General features: G+C 37.2%; 2 protein-coding genes across 6 annotated transcripts; one reads left to right on the top strand and one right to left on the bottom strand.

Moving 5' to 3' along the window:
• Positions 1-964: 964 nt before the first annotated feature.
• On the bottom strand, positions 965-13595 carry LOC105052177 (transcription initiation factor TFIID subunit 12b). 2 transcript variants are annotated; one of them, XM_010932911.4, is made up of 8 exons: positions 12792-13594; positions 12101-12322; positions 8146-8694; positions 7241-7315; positions 4767-4845; positions 4313-4377; positions 1669-1704; positions 965-1545 (listed from the first exon to the last, which is right to left on the bottom strand). In XM_010932911.4, the coding sequence occupies exons 1-8, from the start codon at positions 13398-13400 to the stop codon at positions 1366-1368; spliced, it is 1815 nt and encodes a 604-aa protein (XP_010931213.1). In that variant the 5' UTR covers positions 13401-13594; the 3' UTR covers positions 965-1365. The 2 variants fall into 2 exon arrangements, with proteins under 2 accessions (XP_010931213.1, XP_019709004.1); XM_019853445.3 differs by lacking the exon at positions 1669-1704 and having other exon boundaries at positions 12792-13595.
• Positions 13596-15033: 1438 nt separating this feature from the next.
• On the top strand, positions 15034-24073 carry LOC105052176 (probable pectin methylesterase CGR2). 4 transcript variants are annotated; one of them, XR_833327.4, is made up of 8 exons: positions 15034-15174; positions 15622-15833; positions 15948-15987; positions 16152-16193; positions 19113-19484; positions 21728-21783; positions 23184-23409; positions 23731-23976. XR_833327.4 is itself a non-coding variant. In XM_010932910.4 (7 exons), the coding sequence occupies exons 2-7, from the start codon at positions 15708-15710 to the stop codon at positions 23328-23330; spliced, it is 783 nt and encodes a 260-aa protein (XP_010931212.1). In that variant the 5' UTR covers positions 15037-15174; positions 15567-15707; the 3' UTR covers positions 23331-23640. The 4 variants fall into 4 exon arrangements, 1 of the variants encoding a protein (XP_010931212.1); XR_833326.3 differs by having other exon boundaries at positions 15036-15174; positions 15667-15833; XR_833325.4 differs by having other exon boundaries at positions 15037-15174; positions 15567-15833; positions 23731-24073.
• The last annotated feature ends 1075 nt before the right edge of the window (positions 24074-25148 follow it).

Genomic DNA, 25148 nt, shown 5'->3' on the forward strand with positions numbered 1-25148 from the left:
TTTATTACGCTCCTTTTTTTTTTTTTTCTTTTTTACATAAAAGGTCATTCTGGTTCACGACCTGATTTAACTAAATTATTAAAAACATTTACATTCAACAACTTGTTAGCATAAATAAATTTAGTAGGTTCAAAATTGGCATGCGGAAAGGTTTGAAAATCTGAGGCTCACATTGCCATCCAACTTCTTTTAAGCAAGATTTTCTAACTCATAACTCTTAAGCAAGTCATCGTTGAAATCCTCGTTCACGTTCCATCAAGCAATGCTAATTATTGAATGAATGATAGCAACCCTAGTCATCCTCCTCTAATCTCTGCAAAACCCAACAACTTGTCGCACGTTTTGCATGAAAGAGAACCGATCACAAGCAAATAGCCAGAGTTCCAATCGTCCCAGCTGCAGTTCTTATTTTACATCTCCAAACATTTTCCCAGAAGTTACAAAGAAGCAAACCCAAAAGGTAAAAACATGTAACAAAGATTGGACTTGGATGGTGGCCCATAAGTACCACAGCTAACAAATTGTGGACCGCTGAACTCCAGCGTGACAGACAAATCTCTGGCTCAGATACTCGCAGTTTGGAAACCGTTGTTGTCTATTGATTGCCAGAAACATATAAATGCTCAGTACTTTCCATGAAAACACGTGCTGCGGACAGAAGCATTCTCATTTTGTGAAATGCGCTCGTTCTCCGCAGAGATACAGTGCCACAACATCAGACCACGCTAAAAGAATTCTGCACCCCACACTAACTTACCATAAACATGTGCACAGAGAGTCATCGTGGCATACAGACCTGTGCTTCGGTCGCTAATAAAGCAAGGATATCATCACCACGTATTCCAAAGAAAGCATGTAGCACTGAATTTGCTACCTAGAACCTGAAAAAAATAAGGCACTCGACTATCTGTTTTTCAAAAAATAGTACAGCTTGTAGTCATCCAGATTCAAGTGCTCCAGTGTGTATCTCAAAATGAATGTAATTCAATCTGATAGAGCTTTTCAACATAATGGCCTTTTCGAGTTCTCCTGTTGTTTTGCTAATTATAAGATTTTATACATGGGTTATTCACAAAATACTATACAGAGGTTTCCTATCTTGATTATTTGAAGTACATATGACATAAACATGATAAAATAAATGAGCTGGAGACATGAAACAGCTCTCAGTCCAGTACCTACTTGAGCAACTCTTTCTCTGAGCCTCCCATAATTTAAGTACAGTGGTGACACTAGAGCTCAGGCACGGCACAAAATAGTCATCAAAGAGACATATAGATCTCAACCTAGTGAAGGCACTCACATTTCAGGTCCCGCTAACAAAAAGCAATTGAGGTAGAAAGCATGTGAAGTGCACAAGAACAGCTAAAACCGGTGCACTTTGTGCAGCATTTGGGAGCCAACTGCTGGAGTGGACAACTGCTCGGAACTTGGTGAAGCTTTTATTGGATGATCACTAGCTGAATCACTTGCAACCTGTTTAGTTGTTCCTTTGGAAACACCCGTATCTCTGTCTGCTTGCTGGGACTCCATCAATGATCGTACCTGATGTAAATTTCCATCCTCATCATTAACTACTTTTACCTCATGCATGTTCAAGGTAACGAGGGTATATCAACAAAAGTAAATCATAATCATGTTGAGCCAACCAAAAAGTTCTAGAACTACCATTTCCAGACGTTTCTTGTGGACATCGACAGGTAACTGCAATTGTTACAGAAATGCATCAGGATTCATGGAATCATAAAAGAAAAGAAAGTGTGTCCGCAAACAATCTAGTGCTTTTCAGATATATTTACAAATATCAGAGCGAAATTGAAGGATTTGAAGATTTAGAAGGAAAAAAGAAAACAGAGAAACAATAAAATTGCAGTTGAAGAAGAAGGGACAAAAAGAGTGGATTCAAGATACAAAGGATAAAAATGGGCAGTATGTCTGCATGGTGCTTTCAAGCAAGCGGCACAAGATCTAGCAATGCAACCAGCAGATAGGCATTTACTTTTAGAGCATGCTTATGAATCATGCTCAAAATCCAGTAACAAACTCCAGGGTTTTGTTCCTCACTTTCGTATGTTTCTCTCATTGCGTACTTGCTAGAAGAATTATTTGTTCACAATAAACATTAAAATTAGAAGACATACAAGCATGGTTGTCAAAAAGAGCTGCACTTTCACGTCAAAATCAACCAGAATGAAGATGCAGATCATCCAATGTTGCTTCCTCTTCATGTTATACCATTTGCAGCAACAGTTGTTAATGATAGAAACATAAAATATCAGAGTCAACAAGAGCTGCATTTTCATGTCCTATCTTTCCAGTTGATAACGTTCTTCTAATCCTCTCACATCGATGCATCCATACGAAATTTGCTTCCTCCTCATGTTAAACCACTCAATGCAACACAAACCAACATGCACATACATACATGAACAAATGCAAGCATGTGCAAACATACAATATCACCAAAATAGTTTCCTGCATTCTTCATATTAGTCGAAGAAATCTTTGGCCCTGATTCTTTGGATAACTTTTGATGGGATTGCTTTTCTTTTTGATCCTCTGGCTTATAATCTAAGCCTCAAAAATGAACCCTGCATCACATTCTGCATTTACTTTCTTAGTCTATTAATCAATTTACCTATGAAATACATAGCACTCATGCTCAATTTCTTGCATTACATCAAATTAGTTTTCTATGATCCTTGCTACTTGTACAGATCCTTATTCCACATCCATTCCACAATCAAACAAAATGGCTCCATTGCTTCTCTTCCACCAAGGTTGGTCTTCTATTGTACATCAAACTACCTTTTGCGATTAATAGTGCAATGCTTCTCTCAACTATCCAGCATTTCCTTATCCGTGATTTATGGAACAATTTATGAATCAAACCAACTCAGAACTCCCCTAATACTCGTCCTTAGTTAAACCTGAATAAAATGTCAAATATCTACAAAATGATTTACAAGTTCAATATCAGAAACTCCTTTCCGTTATGTAATCATCAATTCCAACATAAAATAAGTGCATTACGCTTATTTTCTTAAATTTATACCAAAATTCAACAGAACTTGAAGCCATTACTTCGAATGATACAACACTCTGCGCATATAGCATATTATATTATTATTTCAACAAGTTCATAGAGAGCCATTAATGAACAAACACAAGCAGAACATGATGCTCTTAGCAAAGGCTGAATTTTGACAAGAAAGATGAAAGGTTTTCATGTTGTGCAAGATCTCAGTTTGTATCAGTATTGAGCACTCATGGATACAATATGTATTCTGGCCATTATTATCTCGACTGAAATAAAATGATAGATGCAGAAATATTGGCTGATATGGTATCAATGTATGCACTGATATTTTTCACTCATTTATCCTTAAATAGATTTCTTTAAGTATTAAATTTCAATATCAATGCCTAAAAATGGCTGTTTTCTCAATTTTACCATACCAACCTGGATTTCTATATCTCAGTTCCAATATATCAACCAAGATCTGGGAAAATAACTAAGTATTTCCAAAGTTCCCCAGCTTTCACCTAAGCTGAGATAAACCGAGATCTCCATCCATCTCAGTCTCAGTCAACTACAGAGATTTCCAATAATCAGCTTTTAAAAACCTTGGAAGGATATGAAAACATAAAAGGATACAACAAAGATGTATACTAACTTCATATCCTAGAATAAAATGAGAGGTTTCCAGTCTTAGTCATAACTTCAAATCTCTATTTGACTGACCTACAGTTGCACTGCAAGGCAGACATCAGGACTATTGATACAACTTTTCTAAGGTTTGTAAATATAATGCATCCAACCTATTATGCACTAAGAAAGAAGATGGGGTGGATGTTGAGATCAAGAAATAATAATACAGCACATGCAACACATCTTTCTTCTGTTCTTTTTAACTTAAGATATATGGTTTGTTCTTTCAATTGAAAATGTCATTGGAACAATATCATATGCCAAAAAATAAGCAGCAGATTGCATGCAAACAAAAGAAGGTATATGCAAACTAAAGAGCATCAAGCATTGATCATCTAACAGTTCTTCCAAAGCCTTATTTTTGTAATAAACAAAAGGGTAGCTTTACCGTCTACTTTACCTGCACAAGTAAAAAAACGGAACTAATAATGCTTCTACACTAACAAGTACCCTTTGACCCGACACATTTTGGTTCTGTTTGTATCCCAGATACAAAGGCTTAGATTTTGAAGCAGACTAAGAATGCATAGGTATATTTGTGCTGCAAATAGTTAAACAAAAAAAGAATAAAAATTGAAAAATAAAATAAAGAACACTTACGGATTTTCCTTGGTGATTCTGCTCCTCCTTTGTATAACCTGGGACAGTCAACTTCCAGTTTTTCTCTGCATAAGATCTTCCAGCAATTAGATTCTGGAAATTAAAATAGCAAATTTAAAGCAAATGCATGTTTTAAAATTTTCATTTACAAATCACATATTAGAAACAGACAATGGGGAAGCAATATTTTCCCTTCTTACATTTGGAATTTGTTGAGCTGATACCAAACATCAAACAGCAAATATTCACTTAAAAAAAGCTACTATTGAAAGGAAAAAAGAAAATTTGCTATCATCAGCATTTGAAGTTCATATGAACAAATGATGATAAACATATAAAAAGGGTATGCATTAAAAAATAAAAATAAAAGCATAAATCACCTGTTAATATTTGAGTTCAATAATTATTATAAGCAAACCAAGTGGACAGAAATGGTAATGAATGAGTTGCAAACCTAGGTGCAGCATTACATCCTTGGACTCTAATGTTGAAGATTTGCGATGCTTTGCAAGACTGCATGCAAATGTGGTAACCTGAAAGTAGCCAAATTCAAATCAGTAAGTATAAAAAAAATATAAGACAATTGACAATGGCCAATATGACCCATAACTGGGGCTTGTTTCCGGAGAATAATTTACAAGCCACAAGATGAAAGAAAACATATATGATGCAATGCAAATGAAAGGGCATATAACAGGGGAATTAACCCAAGCTAATATTAGCTGGTCAAAGTGCAGCTAAATTGCATGGTAACCCAGCATGAAACAGTGACAAACAATTACTAAAAAGGATAGCATAAATTCTGAAGTACACATAATGAATGTGCAAGATAATATGACTTCTTCAAAGTGTTAGAAAACAAAGACTAAAACAGGTGACATGAATTTTAAAAGTTAGCCAATCTACAAAGGATAGTGTTTGGTCCACATATACTAATAGCTACTCTAACAAGAATGATTGAGTCGAGACTCATTCAAGTCAGATCATCCAAAGTCTACATTAGCTTCAGTACATGTGTAAAAAAAATGTTCTCCAAGCAAAACCACCTTTCTGGCAGAAATAACAGACACATTCATATACCTGTAAGAACAAAGTGTACTCATATATAATGACTTGGCGAGTATCATCCAGAGACGTATATCTAGAAGACAACTCATTTTTCTTTGGACATGAAGCAATGGCATGCTATAAAAAAAATGTTGTATCTAACTATAGTGAAAAGCTATGTTATTTTAGTGAAACTGTATAATGAGATCTACATTTCTATGCTGGAGGATCTAAAATATTTTTCTTCTCGACCTGGTGTATGCTGTACATCCTTTAGTTTTCTTCCTTGTGCCATTGCTGTTGGATCATGTTTCTGAAAACATTATGATAATATAAGGAATAATATTTAGCTTACTTCAGTTTAGGCATTAGAGACTATAGCATTCCTGTTATGTATGAATCATCACTAAGGTGCCCAATTTGTTGTCATTCAATATTAATGGTAAACTTTCACAACATAAAAAGCAGATTTTAACAGAACTGATAAAATTTTCATATGAATATGAATGGAACTCTTTCATGTGGATAAGTAGTTTCTGCCGACAGAAAAATCAGACGTACATGAATTAAATTTATCATTGCTTATGAATCATATGACAAAACAATTTCACTAGTCCCCAGCAAAATGTGGATGCTGTGTCACTCACTGAAAACCCACCACAAGCATGATGCACTGAGCAGACACAAAATCAATGACACAACTTAACTAGTGAAACCACCACAAAAACTGAAGAGGCAACATAGAATTTACTTTTGAAGAACTGCTGTTATTTACACACTAAGTTGTAAGCTGGTTACTTTTTTGAGCACTGATATTGCCAGCTAGTTTAAATACTTGATTTTAGTTTCCATTCAAAAGCAATTTCGACAAGCATTTTACAGATTCCACTACCTATATTTACAAGATTATGTCCTTCAATTTTGAGTAATAATCGCACATTTAACCCACCTCTATGGATTCAACGTGCCTGCACATATTCTTTTTTGGTTTTCGTGTCTATACATTTTGAATGTTGAAGCTTAGAATCATTCAGAGAAGGAATCACCAAAATTTAATTGTTGAAATAGGAGAGAAGGACAAAAAATTGATAAGCCAGATTAAAGATTGCACTGTTAGTCCTTAACATCAAAATGGATAAAGTATCCTAGTTACTAACACAAATTTATAATAGATGTCATTTGTTGTATGTAATATAACTACAGCCAAGTAAAACATTTAAGATTTCCTATGCAAGCAAAATACAGAGACAATGGCTCCCAAAATACTGCAAATCCTTGTATAAACTATAAAGGCCCATAGTTCGGAATCATTTAGCCAGCTGTGCCCTTGAGAGTAAGATCATACATAACCCAACCTGTAAAGTCAATGGGCAGTGACAGAAAAGAAAGGTGAGAATGCACTAGATAAGGTTCATTTATGGCATTCTTTAGACTAAGTGAAGACTGGTCCTGACTTACAATTGAATTTTGGTATATTTAACTGTCAAACTTATTGACCGAGAGCCTTAGTACAGTGGTAAAGTTGCTCCACTGTGACCTAGAGGTCAGAGGTTTGAAACACAGAAATAGCCTCTCCATGTGCAGAGGCAAGGCCACATACATCTGACCCTACCCAAACCCCATAATGGCAGAAGCCTCATGCACCAGGCCACCCTTTTTTTCTAGCTATCAATCTTGTTAGGTATTTGCACAATCTCCCCAGAAACTATGCAACAGTTTGGATGGATATCTCACAACAAAACAGGATTCATAATGCAATTGGTCACATATTACTCAGAACAAAGAAAGGAAATAGAAGATGGGGAGTTTGATTAAATTTCACTACGAATGACCACAGCATGGTTGTATACTGTATTAGGGGAAGGAAAAAATGTGCATTACTGAATCAATAAAGTTGTCAGCCATCTCCAAAAGAAGGTCTTCAACTTCAGGATCCAGCTTACATAGGGGATCCACCTGAAAGGATACGGAATAAACAGCACAAATCAAATAAATTCAACATGCAATAAATGAATGCCTAAAGCATTTTAAGATGCATGCTTAAGGGATAAAAAAGAAAGAAATACAAGAAAAAGATGGCCCTGTATATTATACCACACGATCATTAAGTCTCTCGTCAAAAAAAAAAAGATAAGAAATAAACTATATAATCACAATAAATTTAACATACATTGCATCAAAGCCTGAAGCATTTAAAGTGATGACTTAAGAAAGATGCTTTGATAGAAAACAAGAAAGAGAGTTATTGCCTCTAAATGCCTTCACATTGACATGCATTATTTCCTTTATTGCACATGATCGTAAACATTCAGTTGCCCATAAAAATAATTCCATCTAATGTATTGGTAATAAATGCTCTCCTTCCTGAGTTCACCATCCATCAATTTTACCATCCTCATCTTACCACGCTCATTTAATACAATGTGATTTTGATTTTTGACTACATTTGCTGATACATTTCATTGACTTAATCATTTAGAGTCAAAAAAAAAAAAAGTTTGCCCCATAATGATCCTAAAGTACTAATCTCCTGAATGGTTTATGTTTCAGCCTTTGTTGGTCCATGTTGGGATGTACCAGCAGTAAGCACTGGGTCGCCAGGAAATGAACTAAGTGATTTTATATCTTGTACCTAAAATGTGACTAATCTTTTTTCCCAACATGATACATTTCATGCCAGCAACGTGCAAGAGGCACTTAGCTCTTTGATCTGTCATCAGTATAGAAATAAGATCTAGAACTAATTTAGATAGCTAAACCATCACCAAGCTCAGTAGAAAATGCACCTGTGAAACCAAATCCTGGATCTTTCTCTTCCCAAGAAGTTGATCCGTTGCTTCCATTCCTTGACTTGAACTACCACCTGTCATAGATGGAGGTGTTTCCGGTTGTGATCCAGACAAACTCAAAGATTTTTGGGGTGCAGGCCCAGGCATCCTTGGAGACTGTTGCTGCTGATGCTGTAGCAACTGTTGCAGCTGCTGTCGCTGAAGCAATTGTTGCTGCTGCTGCTGTTGCTGAGCACCCAGCTGCGGCTGCTGTTGTACCAGTTGAGAGATTTGCTGTTGGGTCAGGCCCATGGATTTTTGATGCAGCTGAGATGAAGACAGTTGTTGTGGCAAGAAGGGTTGCTGCTGCCTCTGCTGTTGTTGAAGGTGATAGGAAGGAGAAACTGGTGCACCCATTGATGGCTGCATTTGCTTCAGCCACTGCTGCCGCTGCTGAGAGAGAGTTGTCTGCACCAGTGCTGATTGCCCATTTTGAGTTAAACCAGGTAACTGGGAGCTCATTGCTGCAAGCGATGGTGTCCTCGGTAAGCTTTGACCAGGGAGCTTCTGCTAGATGGATTCAGTTATAAATATTACTGTTTATTTCAAAGAAATACAAGACAATAGAACGTAATAGTTGTAAATTCAGGCAGTTAAACTGAATAAAGCTATCAGCATGTTTCTAAACAAACACATTGATGACTTGTTAAACAGAAGAGGAATGCACATAGTTATTGTGCATTTGGATCTGGTAATCAATCAACAGCATTCGATAACAAGTCACCCTGAATTTAAAAAAATGCTGCATAGCCTTGCAAATCTCAGTCATGAAGTAGCTTATGTTTTGAACATTCTATTCCATTTAAGGCTACCATCCTGTTCAAGTTCTACTACAATTATGTTCAACTCCATCCACCCGTCACCCTGACTTCATTCCATGCCTCCACACTTAAGAGTTTCCATGATAAATGTTAGATGGCTTAAATTATAAACCATGCATCTAGCATGAATTTTGAGGATGATGTGAAAAAAGCGGCAACACGACCACCATACCTATATATGGGGGTCCATATTTTAAGGATGATGATAAAGGGGCTGGCCTATTATGGAATGATATGAAGCAAGAGCAACAGTAAATGAAAGAGTGATCAAGGATGGCAGCAGGTCAGATTGGATTGGATTCAAGTAGAGGCCAATTTATACTATCAAGGGTCCATCAGTCTGAACCTAATCTATCTCAACCTGCCAGCGGCAGCAGGTTACAGTTCCTCTCTCAACAATGTTACGATGAGTAAAGAGGGAATTGGGGACAAGATAAGATCAATTTGTAAACCACACAGGGAATGAGATCAGATTGGATCATGGATCATAAGAATCTATTCTGATTCTTTAAAAAATTCTTCAATACAAAGGAAAAATGGAGACTTAAAAAATGAGTCAACTCAAAAGTAGATGAAAATAAAAATCCACATATAGAAAAAGACTAGTTTCCACCATCATAAGCCCAAAAATAGGAGTCTATTGAATTGAACATCTTGTATTAGTTACCTAAGATATCTAAATACTACCCATAAATGCCACGACCATTTTAGTTAAATATTTTAGGAAAAAAAGAATTATTTGTTAACAAATAATTATAAAAATATGAAAATTTGCTTCTTTTCTTTAACTCCATCAACTCCACATTTCTTTATTCACCATTTGGAAGTTTGAAAACCTAAAGGGCTTTCTCATTTCGCATGCATGAGGCTTGCTAGTGATAAATATGTAATTCTAAAAGTCGAAAGTCAATAAATTATCAAAAATAAAGTTCCACATGATTTAACTAAATGCCATGATGGTGTTGGACCTTAGATTTAAAGGATTATGTGATCCATAATATGGATTTAGATCTTATAAATAGGGTGTCCTAGTACATAGGGCTCCTACCCCCACAAGATCCGAGAAGGGTCAAATGTATGTAGCCTTACCCCCACATGTAAAGAGTATACTTCCAATGTTAGGAACCTATGACATCCAAATCACAGTGGAGCAACCTTACCGTTGCACCAAAACGTGCCCTCATAGATCTAGATCTTATTAGCCTGAACTAATCCCAATTCAAGGATGAGATCTAAATCATTTAGGTCCATTTTGATCCTAATCGTCAGATCTACATCATGAACCATAAGATCTTAACAACAATGTGAACAACGGGGAATAAAAAAGAAGATACCCGTTTCAAGTGGGGCAGCAAGCTATGGCCACATGTCTTGGAAGATGGATGAGGGATGTTGGCATGGCAATGGGGCCTTTGATGGGGCAACAGGCAATGGACCACCACAAGGAGATGCTTGCAAATCTTGAACTGTTGTTGGGGGGGGGGGGGTTTGATGGGCTGGAACAAGGTGAGGCTGATAGGCCATGATGATGTAGAGATAGGGAGAACAGGAAAGGAGGAGGGTCAAGAGGTGGAGGAAGAAAAGGAGGAGGAGGAGGAGAAGAGGAAAGCAAGAGATGGAGGATCAGGACAAGAGACAGGGTAGTGATTGGGAGAAAGGGTGGGATTAGAGAGGACAGGAAGAGATAAGGGAAGAGAGTAAGAGATCAGGGAGATTGCAAGGTAAAGTAGAGAAGCGATTAGAGAGGAGAGGTAATTTGGGGAATCTGTGAGAGAGAGCAGATCTTAGATTTTGCCTTATATATAATACACTATAAATATAATATTGGTATTAAATGTCATTTACTGTGAGTGAAAAAGTTGGTTTGATCCACTCCAAAACCTGGCAAGAATGATGGACCCAATAGGACTAGTTAAATAGGTTTAGATCAAAATTGCTATCCTTGAGAGCAATTAGGAATAGAAGACAAATGGCAAAACTCCAACAATTACTTATCATGTTTTAAATACACACATATAAACAAATAGACAAGGGAAAAAACTCATGAATGATTTCACGCAATTTTTTGTTAGTCAAGCACCAAAAAAAATCAAGAAACAGTGACATGACATTTGCAAAGCTTTCATTAAACATCTAACATTTATTCAATACCTTTTACTTAGTTATCTTTTAAGCTTGACAGCTAGAATAGTTCATAATCAATTATAATATACCATCTATGAAGCATTGATATTTTAAATCACATGCCATGTTTATATTGAATGCATATCAAACACCAATACTTGTAGGATACCTATCATGTCCAATAGCTATGTCAAGTATCCCATAATTTAAAAATGTAAAAAAAGTACCCCAAATGCATCCACTAATGAGGGACAAAGGCATTTTATTTTATTTTAAATGTTAACCATGAAATCATGAATGATCAATTTTGCAGTCAAATGATGTTAATATGAAAATACAAAATATGGATTGGTGTCCATGGATTTCAATGATTAAATGTATAAGCTTCAAAATCTAATGCTATATCAAGTATGCCTTATATCATTTTGATAGCCTACTATGTTTTATGAATACTTTGTATATGCATATACATGTACATATTTCTACATTTATGCATCTATGGATGTAAAATACATGTATATTCTTTGACCTATCCTACCTGTTGCATTCTACATTTTTCAAGATTTGTCATATTGACGAATCCATATCATATCATATCCATATCCAAGCCTGTGCCTCATAGATACCATGTACACTAAGTCTTATGGATTAAATGTTTTGAACTTTGCATGAGCCCTGTATTAGAGCATCAGAATTTGTTTTCATCAGCATTTTTTTTTTAAAAAAAAAAAAACATAGTACAGCTACTTTTCTTTTGGTCATGGGTTATATACAACTATTGCATGACCTAAATAGGGAAATAAATCAAAGCATAAGTTGAAAGCTGTCACAGGTAGCGACACTTGCTCCTTTAATCTATGCAGGTGGGTCATAGAAGAAAGACAGCATGTATCACTCCTGTCACATGGAACAAGTTCTTCACCACACAAAAAGATTCATAAAAAATAGCAGTAAGCTTGAAGGCATACCTGAGAAGATGAGAGAGCCATTTGTTGCGATAGCTGTTGCTGCCTCACTTGCCCCTGGGCAAAACGCTGCTGACCATATGATGGAGGCCCATTAGCTCTTAGCTGTGGATTCAAACCTAGCGAAGCCATCACACCCATTGTCTGCATCCCTTGCAATGCCTGCCCTGATGAATTACCAGGAAGAAACTGCGTACCTTGGACTAAGCCCATCTTCTGCCTTGGCTGTAAGTATATAAGAAATTAAATAGCTCTTCATACCACACCTACTACAATTAGCAAAACAAATTCGCAAGCAGTCAAAAACTTTAAAACAATTCACCCTTAGTTTGTTCATTTGAAAATGGAGCACACTTTTGAAAACCTCACAAGCTTCAGTTTTATTTTGTTCCCATGCTTTGCACCAGAAGTTCCCAGATTCTAGTTGCAAATCTGGGCTCTCCAATCAACTTATTTGTTTTTCCCTACAGGAAAAAACCAGTAATAATAAAGACTACCATCTAATTGGCATGTAAAAGAACGAGGATTTATAAAAAAAAGCATCAGAAATCCAACTCTCATTTAATATGATTAGAGAAAAATAACTAACATAAAGAAGCACTCATTCATCACAAATACAGTTCTCAAAATAAAACATTGTTGTCCAAGAAATCCAAATGAGCGAATTGGACGTGGAGCAAGAGCAACCGATTACCTGCGCGAGCATCTGGGCCTGCAGATTGAGATGCGCCGCGGTCTGCCCAGGCAGCATTGACAGCTGCCCGGCCTGTCCCATTGTCCCGGCCCTCGACATCCCTGCAGCCATCTGCTGCTGCTGCTGCTGCTGCTGAATCTGCGCGCCACCAAGGTTCATCTGCCCGCCATACGCGCTGGTGTGCTGCTGCCGCATCGCGCTGGCCGCCAACGCCGCGCCATACTGCTGCTGTATCTGGTTTATCCTCGACATCGAACCCGATCTCAGGATGCCCTGCTGGAGCTGGAAGCTCGTGGAAGGCGACATCAGGCTCTGCTGCTGCTGCTGTTGGGCTTGGAGCTGATGCTGTTGCTGGGATTGGGGCTGCAGTGACTGCTTCGAAGCGTAATCCAGGGGGGCAACGGGGTTGATTTGGGGCTGAGTTTGGGGGATTTGCGGGGAGGAGATCCGGGAGAGGTCGCTGATAGAAGGAGATGGGGGGATCTGAGGGGAGGGGAGATTAGAGTTTTGGGGGTTGGGGGTTGCGATGGAGTCGCCGCCACCGCCGCCGCCGCCGCTAGGGTTGCCGAGGAGCTTCCGGGGGGAGGGAGAGGTGGAGTTCTCCGCCATCAAGGAGTTTTCCTTTTAGGATTGGACTGGTCGTCAAGGCGGAGTGAAATCGATGGAGGGCATCGCCGAGACCGGGAAAAATTCGGGAGCAAGAGAAACGGGGACCGCCGTTCGGGAGTTTGCAACCTCGGTCGGACGTTTTTGAGTTCCCTCCTCGTTCGCTGCTGTTCGGTAGGAATACCGCTTTCCTGTCGGCTTCCATATATACTTGAAACAAGGAAGGGTTGCGCACTTGCGTCCTTCAAATCGCACGCGCTTGCTTGGTGATATGAAGTGTTGAGCTGGAGTATCACGGTAGAATCTCTTTTTGATCCACCTACCGTCCAACAACTCAATGTCCTTGACAAACCTCACAACCCATCTAAACTGCAATCAATTCAAAAAAAAGGTTGGAGAGGCGCGACAATTCTAATAATTTGCCAAGATAGTCCATAATATTATTACAAAATAAAAGAAAAGCAGCAGTTTAGCTGCCTAAAGTGAATCCTCCCGATCTATCATATCAAATTTCAATTTCAATCATCTAGTTATGATTTGCACGATTGATCATAAACAAGAAAAATTTATTGAATGAATATGGTGAACCATTTATGAATTATGTTTCTTATTGGTAGCACCATGAACATTGTTCCATGAGAGTTGAAGCTAATTATTGAATAGTCTTCTAGGAATAAAGATACCATTCACGAGATGCAATGAGGTTTCCATCATTCCATAATTCCTATATTGCGCAAGCTAAATTGTTGTTTCCGACATTCTTGTTGTCCAACTCCATTGTAAAAATTTAGACAAAAAAATTATCAAAATTTAAAATTCTCAAGGAATCAAATAAAAAGAAACTCTATGGCAAACATCTTTCAGCATATGAAATATATTCAATTATTAATTTTTTCTTATCACATCAATTGTATGCATCATATTTTTCTTCTGAGCAAAAAAATAAAGCAAGATAGCTTTTTTTTGAGTTACATTGTGAACAAAAGTACAAATCATCCACGTGAACCATTTTCTACGTACATATGAAATTTCTTGCATGATCTTTTTAAAGCTCTGCCTTCATTGCAAAACCAATCCAAGATGGACCCAATTTTGTGCTCAGCTACTTCTGTTGATTTGAATTATGATGGATAAAGTATGACTGCACCAATCCTTCTCCTCATAGAACATTTAGACTAATAAATCGCTAAGCTTGTATCGAGCACATGATGATGAAGTTTCTTCTTTTAAAGTCCAAAAACTCTATTTTCATGTATGCCTCTCCAAATGCAATCATGCTTATAAATTAGGATTATTTGATTGCATAAATAAGCATCAAGATTCATACATAAATGATTGGTGTCGTACACACTTGTTTACTAATCTGGCATAGGTTGGTCACCTAGCACCACATACGCGTGGAACATCATAAGGAATATAGCGCCTTCGCATGGAGCAATACCGGACGAGGGCGCTGCGAGCCGGTCGAGTCATGCTCGCGCGCCTTCATCCCGCCCAAATGACCCGATACCAGACTGAGCCGTGATGTCCTCCACGTGTGAGATCGCGTCCATTCGATCAACATCACATGGTTGTCGACACAGAAACCATGAGTAATGTCGCCGTTGCCGGATCGGGTCACCGACACACGGCCCTGCCGCTGGGTTTTGGGGAGCTCGAACCGCGTCCGAGTTGTAGCGGCCCTTCTTTCTCTCGCCTTTGCTCTCGTAAAGCCGAGAGCGAGGAAAGGAAACCCTCTCTCGGATCTGCAACAAGGCCTCCCAGATCTCAATTGGAGGTATTCTTCTGCCCGATCCTCCGACTCCACTTCTTCGATCTCGATTTTTTTGCTGGCAAAATCGACAAGCTTCGGTTTTCTGTTTTTTTTTTTTTCCCGTCTGTTTGAGCATATGTTACGTCGTGCATTCCGATTGCTTGGTCCATGAATTCGATTGACCGCTAATTCATCATTTCCTTTGATTTATGTCACGCGATTGTCTAACTATACGGAGGATCTAATTGTTGAGCCTGGAAGGGCTTTTTGATCAATTCGATGGAAGTATTATTTTGCTCTCTGCTAAAGTTTTCTAGCTTTTACACGTTTCTTATGGATATATTGTTCTTAGGTCGTCTTGGCAAGTACTTTTTAAAGATTGTCCGCAATAATTGTCTCTTTTTTTCCTCTTTTAGACACTGCTTCTTTACTGCTACCTCGGCTTGATTTACGGGCATTGATCTGTACCAGAGAGCAGTTCTTGTGCTTATTGCGGGTTTCTTTTGTTCCGATCAGCGTAAGAGCTTGTAATATTGCCGGTTCGTAGAACAGAGGCCATGGCGGCAAGAAGAGCAGCAAATCCGTCTCGACGCTTGGCTGACGGTGGAAGCGTTCCGCTCGTCAGCTCACTGCATCAGAAATCACGAACGCCTCCATTACTATCGATTGGGCTGGTTATTGTGGTATGTTAATTTTTGATATACAACCAAGTCTTGCTTTTGAACGGACTCAATGCTTCAACGGGTAGGGATCAAAAGCTTGGAAGTTGATTAGCTTGTTTGTTTTGGTGCTTTCAGGGTGCTTTTCTTCTCATTGGTTACTCCTATAGAGACTCAGGTCCGTACGGATTCCCTGTCAAATATAGATATCAGAAAGGAAGTCCACTTATTTTAAGATAGAATATTGCTAAACTTTTTCCCTCATTTAATTGCTTTTTCTGCATAGATTAATGCCTCAAATCCGCTATATGTGAGCTGAAGTTATTATTTTGCAATGACCAGGTCGATTTGCCAGCGAGAGGGAAGCTATAAGCAGGGATGAAGGTGGATGTCTTTGCCTTTACCATAGCCATTGTCTATTGTCCATTGAGTTACTATTTGCTAGTTCAGTGGTGTTCAAGAGTGTCGTTGTCTAGCACAGTATTCATTGTCTCCTTTCTATGTTGTTCATTTCATGGCATCTCTTTATATTGGACTTATCTGGCTTGTTATATGGAATTTGTTTTATACAGCTATCCTGGAGTTCGTATTTATTTTGATTCATGCGACATAATTATAACGCTTATAGATAAAACTGAATTTTAACTTTCCTTTGTGCCAGAAATGTCAACTTTTACCAAGTTTACCTCAGAGACTCCAAAGTAATGCCAAAGTGTTTCTGTCATAAGCAATACTAGATGTTGGTTATTTAGGTTGGCTGGAATAGCCAATCTAGTGTGTGTATGCATTTGCCAAATTTGAAGCCAGCCCACTGCAGCTTTTACCTCCTTTTTCTATCTGGTGTTATTTTACAAGGATTGAATTTTATGAAAATCAACCTCCTTTGCAATAATAGATGCACAATCATCTGCTTTGTCATTCTTTTAAATGGCAAACTATTTGTTGTGTAAATAGATATTCTTTGCATTTGTCGCTCATGGCAAGTATATTCAACACTTTGTATTCAACCTCTCTGATTCCCCAACCAAAGCTAATGTGCAGTGAAAGGATACAATTGCACCGTAATTCTGTATACTACACAAATCTTTCAAAGCATCTTCCACCTTGTAAAAGATTTGCCATGCTTGGCAAAAGCAAAACTCTTTCTTGCTTAAGATATTTTTACATCATTGTTTTTTTTGACTCTCTCCAGTACCAGTATTATGAATCAATGCTGTGCACCAAATATTGGCTTGCCGACTATCCATGATTTTTCTCGTGGATAAGGTATCAACAAAATTTAAGGCTTAAAAGGATCAAATTAAAGGCCAACTATCATATGGGCTCAAGACGACCTTCATAAGTAGATATGTTAGCTTGCCAGAAAATATGCATGTGTTTCATCAAAATTTTGAAATGCTGAACATACCACCCCATACCACATGTACATATGCAGTATTGATCCATATTGATCTGCATTGACACAGGTCTATTGTTTGTGCCAGAGAACGTTGAAATGATATGAGGTGCATACCTTTTCCACCTACCTTACTGCTACTTGATCAACATGCCTCTGTACCCCAAGATTTCAAAACTTGGTTTCACAGATGATGCCGCTAAATCTGTGCGGGATGTCTTTTTTATCCTTCACTGCCTACAAAATTTTCTATTCTGTTTCTTGTCAAGTTTTTGACAATTTAAAACATTCTACATTATTTCCATTTGGTTTATAAATTATATATCCTTGTGAAAAAATGTCTCAACAATAACCTACCTTTTCGTAGACCCAACCTGTTCTTTGCATCCTTTTTTGACTTGTTCCTTGTGACAGTTTTCTTCAGTGTTTTCTCATAATTTTTAAGTTCTAAGAAGTGCTGAAACTTTTGAACATAGTATTATGACTTTAGGATATTCTGTGATATTATCTAGCTTCATAGACATATTGTAATTTTAGCAAATATGCCTTTTTAAACTTGACCCTAACCACTATGTTAACAATACAAGCTATTCAGTCAAATAATTTTTTTAAAAAAATCTGATGCCTATGGGGCTTCTCAGCATACAACAGTCTTTCATTTGAAATAAACAAATATCAAGCACATTGTTCTTGGAGTCAGGATATATCTTTATGGTGTGAGAAACTGTGAAGTATGCCTGAGTTTTGATAATTCTGTATACATGCTGATATGCAAATGCCGATTATAACATCCAAAGTTGCAATATGACATCCTCCAAATTTGAGGACTAGGATACAGTGATGTATATGTATACAAGCTGATGACTGATATATAATTACAGATATGTGAATATGTTGATGATTTAAGATGTGATCAGATGGTTGTAAGTAATTTGTTGGAGAAGTCAATATTTGCAGATTATTTCTTGTCATCGATAAAGAATTTCAATTGTCATTTTCAAGGATGGTCTTATATGCGAGGGCTATACATGTTTGTTAACTGCACATGCACGCATTGAATCTTTTAGATACAGTCTTATAAAGTTTAATATGCAACCAATAATAATGAATGCAGCAGGTGCAACATATAGTGCAAATTGTCTAGCTATCTAATAGGGCATCTCAGGTGGATCATGATTACTGGCATCATAATCCTTTCCAGGTGTCTTACCTGTGGCCTAGTTACAAGGTCAGGGTCCTAGATTGCAATTCATAATTATCTGTTTCCAATTTTCTATGGAGTTAAAACATTTAGGCAATGATGGAGCTTGTTCCTTGCTCCCTTTTTAAGTCACATGTGGATAGTTAATGTTCTGTATTGGCATAACATAACTGCTACAAATTGTCCAAACTTTTTCTGATATTTAGATATTCTGGTGTAAATTCTGTCATGATGTTATTCTGTAGTAAGATAGCTCCATTATAACCTGGGTGTCACAGGTTTGAAACACAAAAACAACCTCTCTGTATGCAAGGGTAAGGTTGCATACATCGGACCCTGCTCAAACCCTGCAGTGGCTGAAGCCTCGTGCACTAAGATGCCCTACTTTTTATTACTCTATGATAACATTATTATTATTTTGATCAGTCACGTGCTGGCTACATCAGCCTGATATTATGGATTATGGATTCAATCTGTTGTTCCAAGTTTCCAGCATTTACTATTATCCATTAAAGATTCATTGGTGAACAAACAGGATAAATTCTGGTAGTTGAGCATGTTCATGGGTATTTTAGAATATTTGATATTATTGCTGCACCAAGGGGAAGAAAGTTTTGGTGCTGTATCTTATGCTACATCAGTTCCTTTCAAATAGATTATCCCCTTTTCCCTACAAGTTTTCAATCAATCTCTCTATTATCTTCAGGAGGTTCCTGTACATCAGACATTCTACAAGCAATACCCATTCTAAAGAAAGCATATGGAAACAGCATGCGTAAAGTTTTGCATGTAGGCCCTGAGACCTGTAAAGTGGTTGCTAAGTTGTTGAAAGAAGATGACATTGAAGCCTGGGGTGTGGAACCTTATGACTTGGAGGATGTCGATAGTATCTGCAAGACCCTTGTGCACAAAGGCTTTGTCCGTTTAGCTGATATCAAGTTTCCTCTACCATACAGACCAAAATCATTTTCCCTTGTCATAGTGTCAGATGCGCTGGATTACTTATCTCCGAAGTATCTTAACGCAACCCTTCCAGATTTGGCAAGGGTATCTGCAGATGGTCTTGTTATATTTGCTGGTATGTATGCAATCCATTGACATCTTTTTTCATTAGAGCAATTCATATCTTTCCAACTTTTCTAAGTTAATTTACAGCAATTCACATATGAAACATTATCTTTTTTGTATAGAACCAAGATCAGTGAGTTAAAATAAGAGATCTAAAAACTGTTCATTTTGGAGGATTTGGCTTGGACAGGAATTGATGGCAAATCTGAATCAATTATATAAGCAGAAGTAGAATGATGAGAAAAACTTTCTGTTCATATTTCATGCATCAAGACTAACTCCTATGGCTCTAATTTAGTGTTCTTATTACCAGCATAGGCTTGTCTTTGGTGCTTTGTATTGCCATGTTTTTGAATTGTTAAACTGGGACAGAAAATGTTTGGACCACTATCTAAAAATTACAATATAGGGCCACCAACCTTTGCGAGGTTGTCCTTCACACCACAATTTAACATGTTAGAGGACGCGTGGTCATGAAAAGGGTTGCTTTGACTAGGGCTTCCTGCTTCTTGTAGTAATGAAGGCAGAGAAAGATTCATTGAATAGATCCCATATAAATAGTCCTTACTACTTGTTGGCTGTTGATTATGGTTATGGCCCATTTACAGGAAGTATCACATTCCTGATGGAAGGATTTTATTCTGCTTTTTTGGTTTTAAGTACCCAATTTATTACACTTAAGGAATGGGTGATTTTTGACCTATTACACACTTTTAGATGATTCGCTTTTTGGAACCACCAGAGCTTCTTTAAATGTCTTGGCACTTGGTCAATGAAGAAGATCAATACACTTGGGGCAAAGGACATGCACACACAAACATTTGCACATTTTGTTAGTAGATTGAGAACCCATCCATGCGCAGAAATTTTAAAAGGTGGCTTTTGTTAAATAGCATGCTTATTCATGCCTCCTTGTTCATGTTATGGTTCGAAAACAGGTGTGTGAGTGTGCAGGTGTGCTTGTGTATGCAAAGATTGAAAATCCAGCTATGCACACAAACACTTCATACAATTTTTTAGCTTGCATGGATTTGTTAAAAAGATGGTTTCTTTTTTTGATTTTCAGGTTTATATATGCCTTGTTTTTCATGCTACAGTTCAAAACTACATATTTGTGGGTGTGCCTGCATGTTTGGTCGTTTAACTGGCAAAGTGACGATTGACTTCTATTATTTTCAAGATGCATTAATTGCATCTGAGGTGTGTGTATGCATGTGCATATCACATACATATGTGTACCTTCAGTTCAAATATAAGATAGGCCAATTGCATTGAAAACCTACATCATAAAAATATGATTCACCATATTTATAATATTTAGAAATGGAAAGAATCATTGTTTTTGAGAGTTCCAACCTATGCAGCAGCTTGATGCGTATTGCTGTGCTATTAAGTGGACATGAATTGCGGAGCCATGCCTTATGTTGGTATATTTGTTGTGAGCAGTTAGTTTGGATCTGTCATCTCCCTAAAGAGTAGCATATTTGCTAGTTTGCTGATTAGAGAGAGTAAATGAGCTTTTTGATCTGCCATGGGTTTTCTATTTATATCCTGAAGTGCATGATATTGTTTTCTGTTTATGGTCATATAGTTTGTTTAGTTGCACATATCATATTGAGATGTGTTGCCATGCTTGGGAGTTCTCTGTCTCCCCTTCTCCATTTGTGTTTCTCAAAGAGGTTTATATCATTCTTCATCTAGATTTATACCTTTGATATTATTTATCAACACAAAGGCTACTGGTCATCACCTTTTTCAAGAAGCAAAAAACTTATTAAAACATTTAAGTGATAGCTTTATTAGCGTGCTTATTCTTTCAAGATCAGAGAGGTTTATGCGAATATCCAAATTTTTACCCTTTCACTTGGCATTGGCATTTTGAAAGTAACTATTCTTTGTTTTAAAAGTTCGTGAACCTTGTCCGGCCTTATCACCAAGCTTCATTATTTGCAAACCAGTGTAAATCTTACATTGTGTACTTTTTCCATATTTGGGAACATTTGGGAGCATTGGGTGAACATTCTTTTGAGAGGATGCAGGGAGATACATGCTTCAGTTGACTCATGGCGACTTATGTTTTAAGAGCTGTAGCTTGATGAATATCTTGAAGTGTTGGCATAGCATACTTTGATTAAATCGACAATGTATCAGGGAATTCTGAGTTCAGTTCATTCTCGTGTCCCTCTAGGTTTTCTTTGATAGAAAGGATTAGATATTCATCCTTTATCTCATTTCTTTTCATTCCGTTTGCAGGCTATCCAGGTCAGCAGAGAGCTAAGGTTTCTGAGCTGTCAAAATTTGGAAGGCCGGTATGTATATTGATTGATCCATCTTTTTGCCATTAATATGCATGACTAACATAATAGTTAGGTGTTCCAACCTGTAGATCTAGATGGTGCTGTTAAGACACTGTTTTTATTTTCTAAATATATCTTTAATTCCTGTCTAGTATGAATCACTTTTTAACTTCCTTCTCAATAGGCTTGTGCACTACCGTGCTGAATGTGAATTTCATAATGCCATTGTGTATTCTGTTGTTAAAAGTCCTGTATCACTTCCAGCTACATTATTTTCATAATTACCTCTATGCTTGTGTCATATTGTAACATAATTCATTTCATCATTAGAATTGATAGTGATAACTACTTGGAAATCCAGGTTTTCACCTTGGTCAATATCTATGCTGAGATATAGGTTTGTTATCAGTATTGGGTAGTCCTGATGTAACTCGCATCTCAGCCCTTATTATATCAGAGGATGTAAACTGATAAATCCCGATATGTTGGCTAATATGATATCCAAATAAGATCAAGATTTCCTAGTTTGCCTTTTTAGAATCATAAATTGATTTCTAATTATTAGTTATGCAAATCGCTCTCTGAACATGAAAGTTAAGCTAGGTTTACTAGATTAACTGAGATTTTGGAAATCTTGTTTCCTATAATTTGGCTGAGATCTTAGAAAACTTAGGTCTTTCCTATTTTCTAGGCTTTATATCTTTTCTGAGATAAACTGGTATTGATGACCTTGTCAGAAAATGTGATTGCAGATACTAGCAGGGTATTTGATCATGGTAAGAAAGGTATAAGCTAATGGTACTAAATGGTCTCTTGATTTTTCCCTTTTGGACTAAATAGATTTTGTTACCTGAGAAGATTAATATATGATTTTTTTTTTTTTTTTGGCTTGCTTTTATCTTTGGCCTTTTTTTTTTAGTGTGGGGGGGAGGAGACCCAGACTTGCATGTTGAAGAGACACCGTGCTGTCAGCCTCTCTCTTCTCCTTTCTTTAGCTCATCTAGTCCCTTACAATCGATGAGGACTCAGAAGTTCTAGTAATGCACCTTCCTTTCCTAGTTATCTACTCCCCACTTTCTTCTGACAAATGCTTTCATCATGGAACTTGAAATTCAATATTGCCAACCTCTTCATTCATCACAAGCCCCACAGTTTTTTATTGCTCTTTTCTCTCACCAAATCTTCTAGAAAGGCCAGAGCACGTCCAAAGCATTGTCAAAGTGGCAACACTGATATCATTCTCAAAGTGGTGACACTGATATATCATTCTGCTGTGACTGATTATTTTGACACTAAGAATGCCATTCATACTTTTTGAGCTGTTGCAAACTCTGATGACAAAAGGAGTCAGTAAATCCATTTTTGTGTTTTTGCATTCGTTTGAGGATGACATTTTGAGAGTTTACATGTAGGCCAAACTACGGAGTTCATCCTGGTGGATACGGTATTTTGTTCAGACTGGCGTGGAAGAGAATGAATCTATCATGAAGAAGTTTGAGCAGGCTGCAACCAAGCGGTCATACAAACCGAGCTGCCAAATTTTCCATCTCAGCTCATAGTGTTCATCCTGGCATATCTTGTGGGACGTTCACAAAAATCAGAGCACAACAGGGCCTCTGTAAAACTCTACCATGTCAGGTATTTTCATTTGGTTCAGGAGGTTGCTTCCTGTTCTCATCTTATATTCTAATTGTAAGATTTCATCTATTTGTTGATAGAGTTATCATGAAAATCTATGATTAACTGGTTTTCATGGTGTATTAGTGAAACTAATGTATGAATCTCCTGTGGTGTAGTCGCAAGACTCATCTCAGTCATGTCTTGGGCTTGTTTTAAAGAAGAAAAAGATCACTGTTTTTGGTGCTCTTATTTCTGTTTTGTTTCTTCACGCTTGGTATTTTACAAGGCTGTGCTACCAAGGCCAATAAATTTATAAATATTCCTATTCTTTTTTTTCAGTACTCCTACCAGAAACAGAAGAGGCAGAGTCCCATAATGGACTGTCGTAGTTCCTAGATTTGAGGTGAACAAATGATAAGTACTGTCACTTATTTCAGATTTATGGTTTAGCCATGTTCATTATGTGATCTGTTTCCTCGGTGGAACTTAGTGGTCGTGCACCTGTTAAAGCCTGCTGTCTGCGGATATCTGGTCTTTCATCCATCTCCGGCATTTTTAGAGTGTGATATGAAACATGGGTCTTGATATTATGCTGTTCAACAAAAGCTTTCAGTTATTTGTTATGGGACATCCATTGAAATCAAGATTAATTTCAAAAGGTTACACCTTAAGCGACCAAAAAGTGTAGTTGAGCATTGTTTTTTGAAAGCAGCAAGCTTACCCTACACCAAGTTCTTACATTTTTCTCATAGGCTTACCTGCAGCAACTATCTATGTTCGGTTATGCGAAATTCTTTGTGCACCACAAGTGGTGTAGAAAATCTGATTTGGAGTGCACTGTCTCATCCGATTGATCCACGTAGTTATCACTTTTTAACGTATATTTAACTTTTATAAATTGATTTTTTTCGTTTAAAAATTTTGTATAACGAAAATGCTTCTATCTTTTGAAAAAATTATGATATTTTATATCTATATTATAACATTTGCGTCTATAATCTATAATATACACAGAATGTCATAATTTTTTTTAAAGAATAGGAGTATTTTCATCATTCAAAGTTTTTAAATAAAAAAAATCGATCTGTAAATATTAAATACGTATTGAAAAGTGGTTGGATAAAAATATTTTTTTGATATTTTGGGTCATATTATGACATTCTGGATTATATTACGTTATAGGATGTCATAATTTTTTTCAAAAGATAAGAGTATTTTTGTCAGATAAAATTTTTAAACGAAAAGACTAACCAGCAAATATTAAATGTATGTTAGAAAGTGATAACTATGTGAACTAATCGGATGAGGTGGTGCACTTCACGTCGGATTTTCTCCACTGTCCATAGTGCATAAAGAATTTTTCATCCGGTTATTTGATACCAGTGTAGCAGAGAATGGGCTTGCACTTTTGCTTGGTAACATAATTTTTTTGAGTTAGTAGGATTATTGTGGTCACCAGTCTGTGGTGTCTAGAATCACAATGGATTCATATGAAGTTGACGAGTCATTTAGAATGATGACTCATATATGGGGGAGAAGGTTGCGTTGTGCCTATGTTTCCTGCTTCTAATCCCTTCTTGTATTTTTCTGGTGAGTAATTCCTTCTCTTATAATTGCTGTTGCCGATTCTGGGTTATCATGGAATAAGGGGTGGAACAGTCCCTTAATCTTGGTTATTCTGCTCGATGATCATTTGCCGACAAGAAAAGTTATCAACGGTCAATCTTCCCAGCTAATCGGTTGTAGGGGGCAGATGT

Source organism: Elaeis guineensis, chromosome 10 (assembly GCF_000442705.2).
Source record: "Elaeis guineensis isolate ETL-2024a chromosome 10, EG11, whole genome shotgun sequence".
Classification (NCBI taxonomy): Eukaryota; Viridiplantae; Streptophyta; class Magnoliopsida; order Arecales; family Arecaceae; genus Elaeis; species Elaeis guineensis.

Excerpts from the sequence above, each read along its gene's own strand:
- LOC105052177 (XM_010932911.4), bottom strand. The coding sequence starts at position 13,400 with ATGGCGGAGAACTCCACCTCTCCCTCCCCCCGGAAGCTCCTCGGCAAC. Across the intron at positions 4,378-4,766 it reads GGATGTAATGCTGCACCTAG|AGAAAAACTGGAAGTTGACT; the intron begins GTTTGCAACTCA and ends GATCTTATGCAG. Across the intron at positions 1,546-1,668 it reads ACAAGAAACGTCTGGAAATG|GTACGATCATTGATGGAGTC; the intron begins GTAGTTCTAGAA and ends AATTTACATCAG.
- LOC105052176 (XM_010932910.4), top strand. The coding sequence starts at position 15,708 with ATGGCGGCAAGAAGAGCAGCAAATCCGTCTCGACGCTTGGCTGACGGT. Across the intron at positions 15,988-16,151 it reads TTACTCCTATAGAGACTCAG|GTCGATTTGCCAGCGAGAGG; the intron begins GTCCGTACGGAT and ends TGCAATGACCAG. Across the intron at positions 16,194-19,112 it reads AGCTATAAGCAGGGATGAAG|GAGGTTCCTGTACATCAGAC; the intron begins GTGGATGTCTTT and ends TATTATCTTCAG.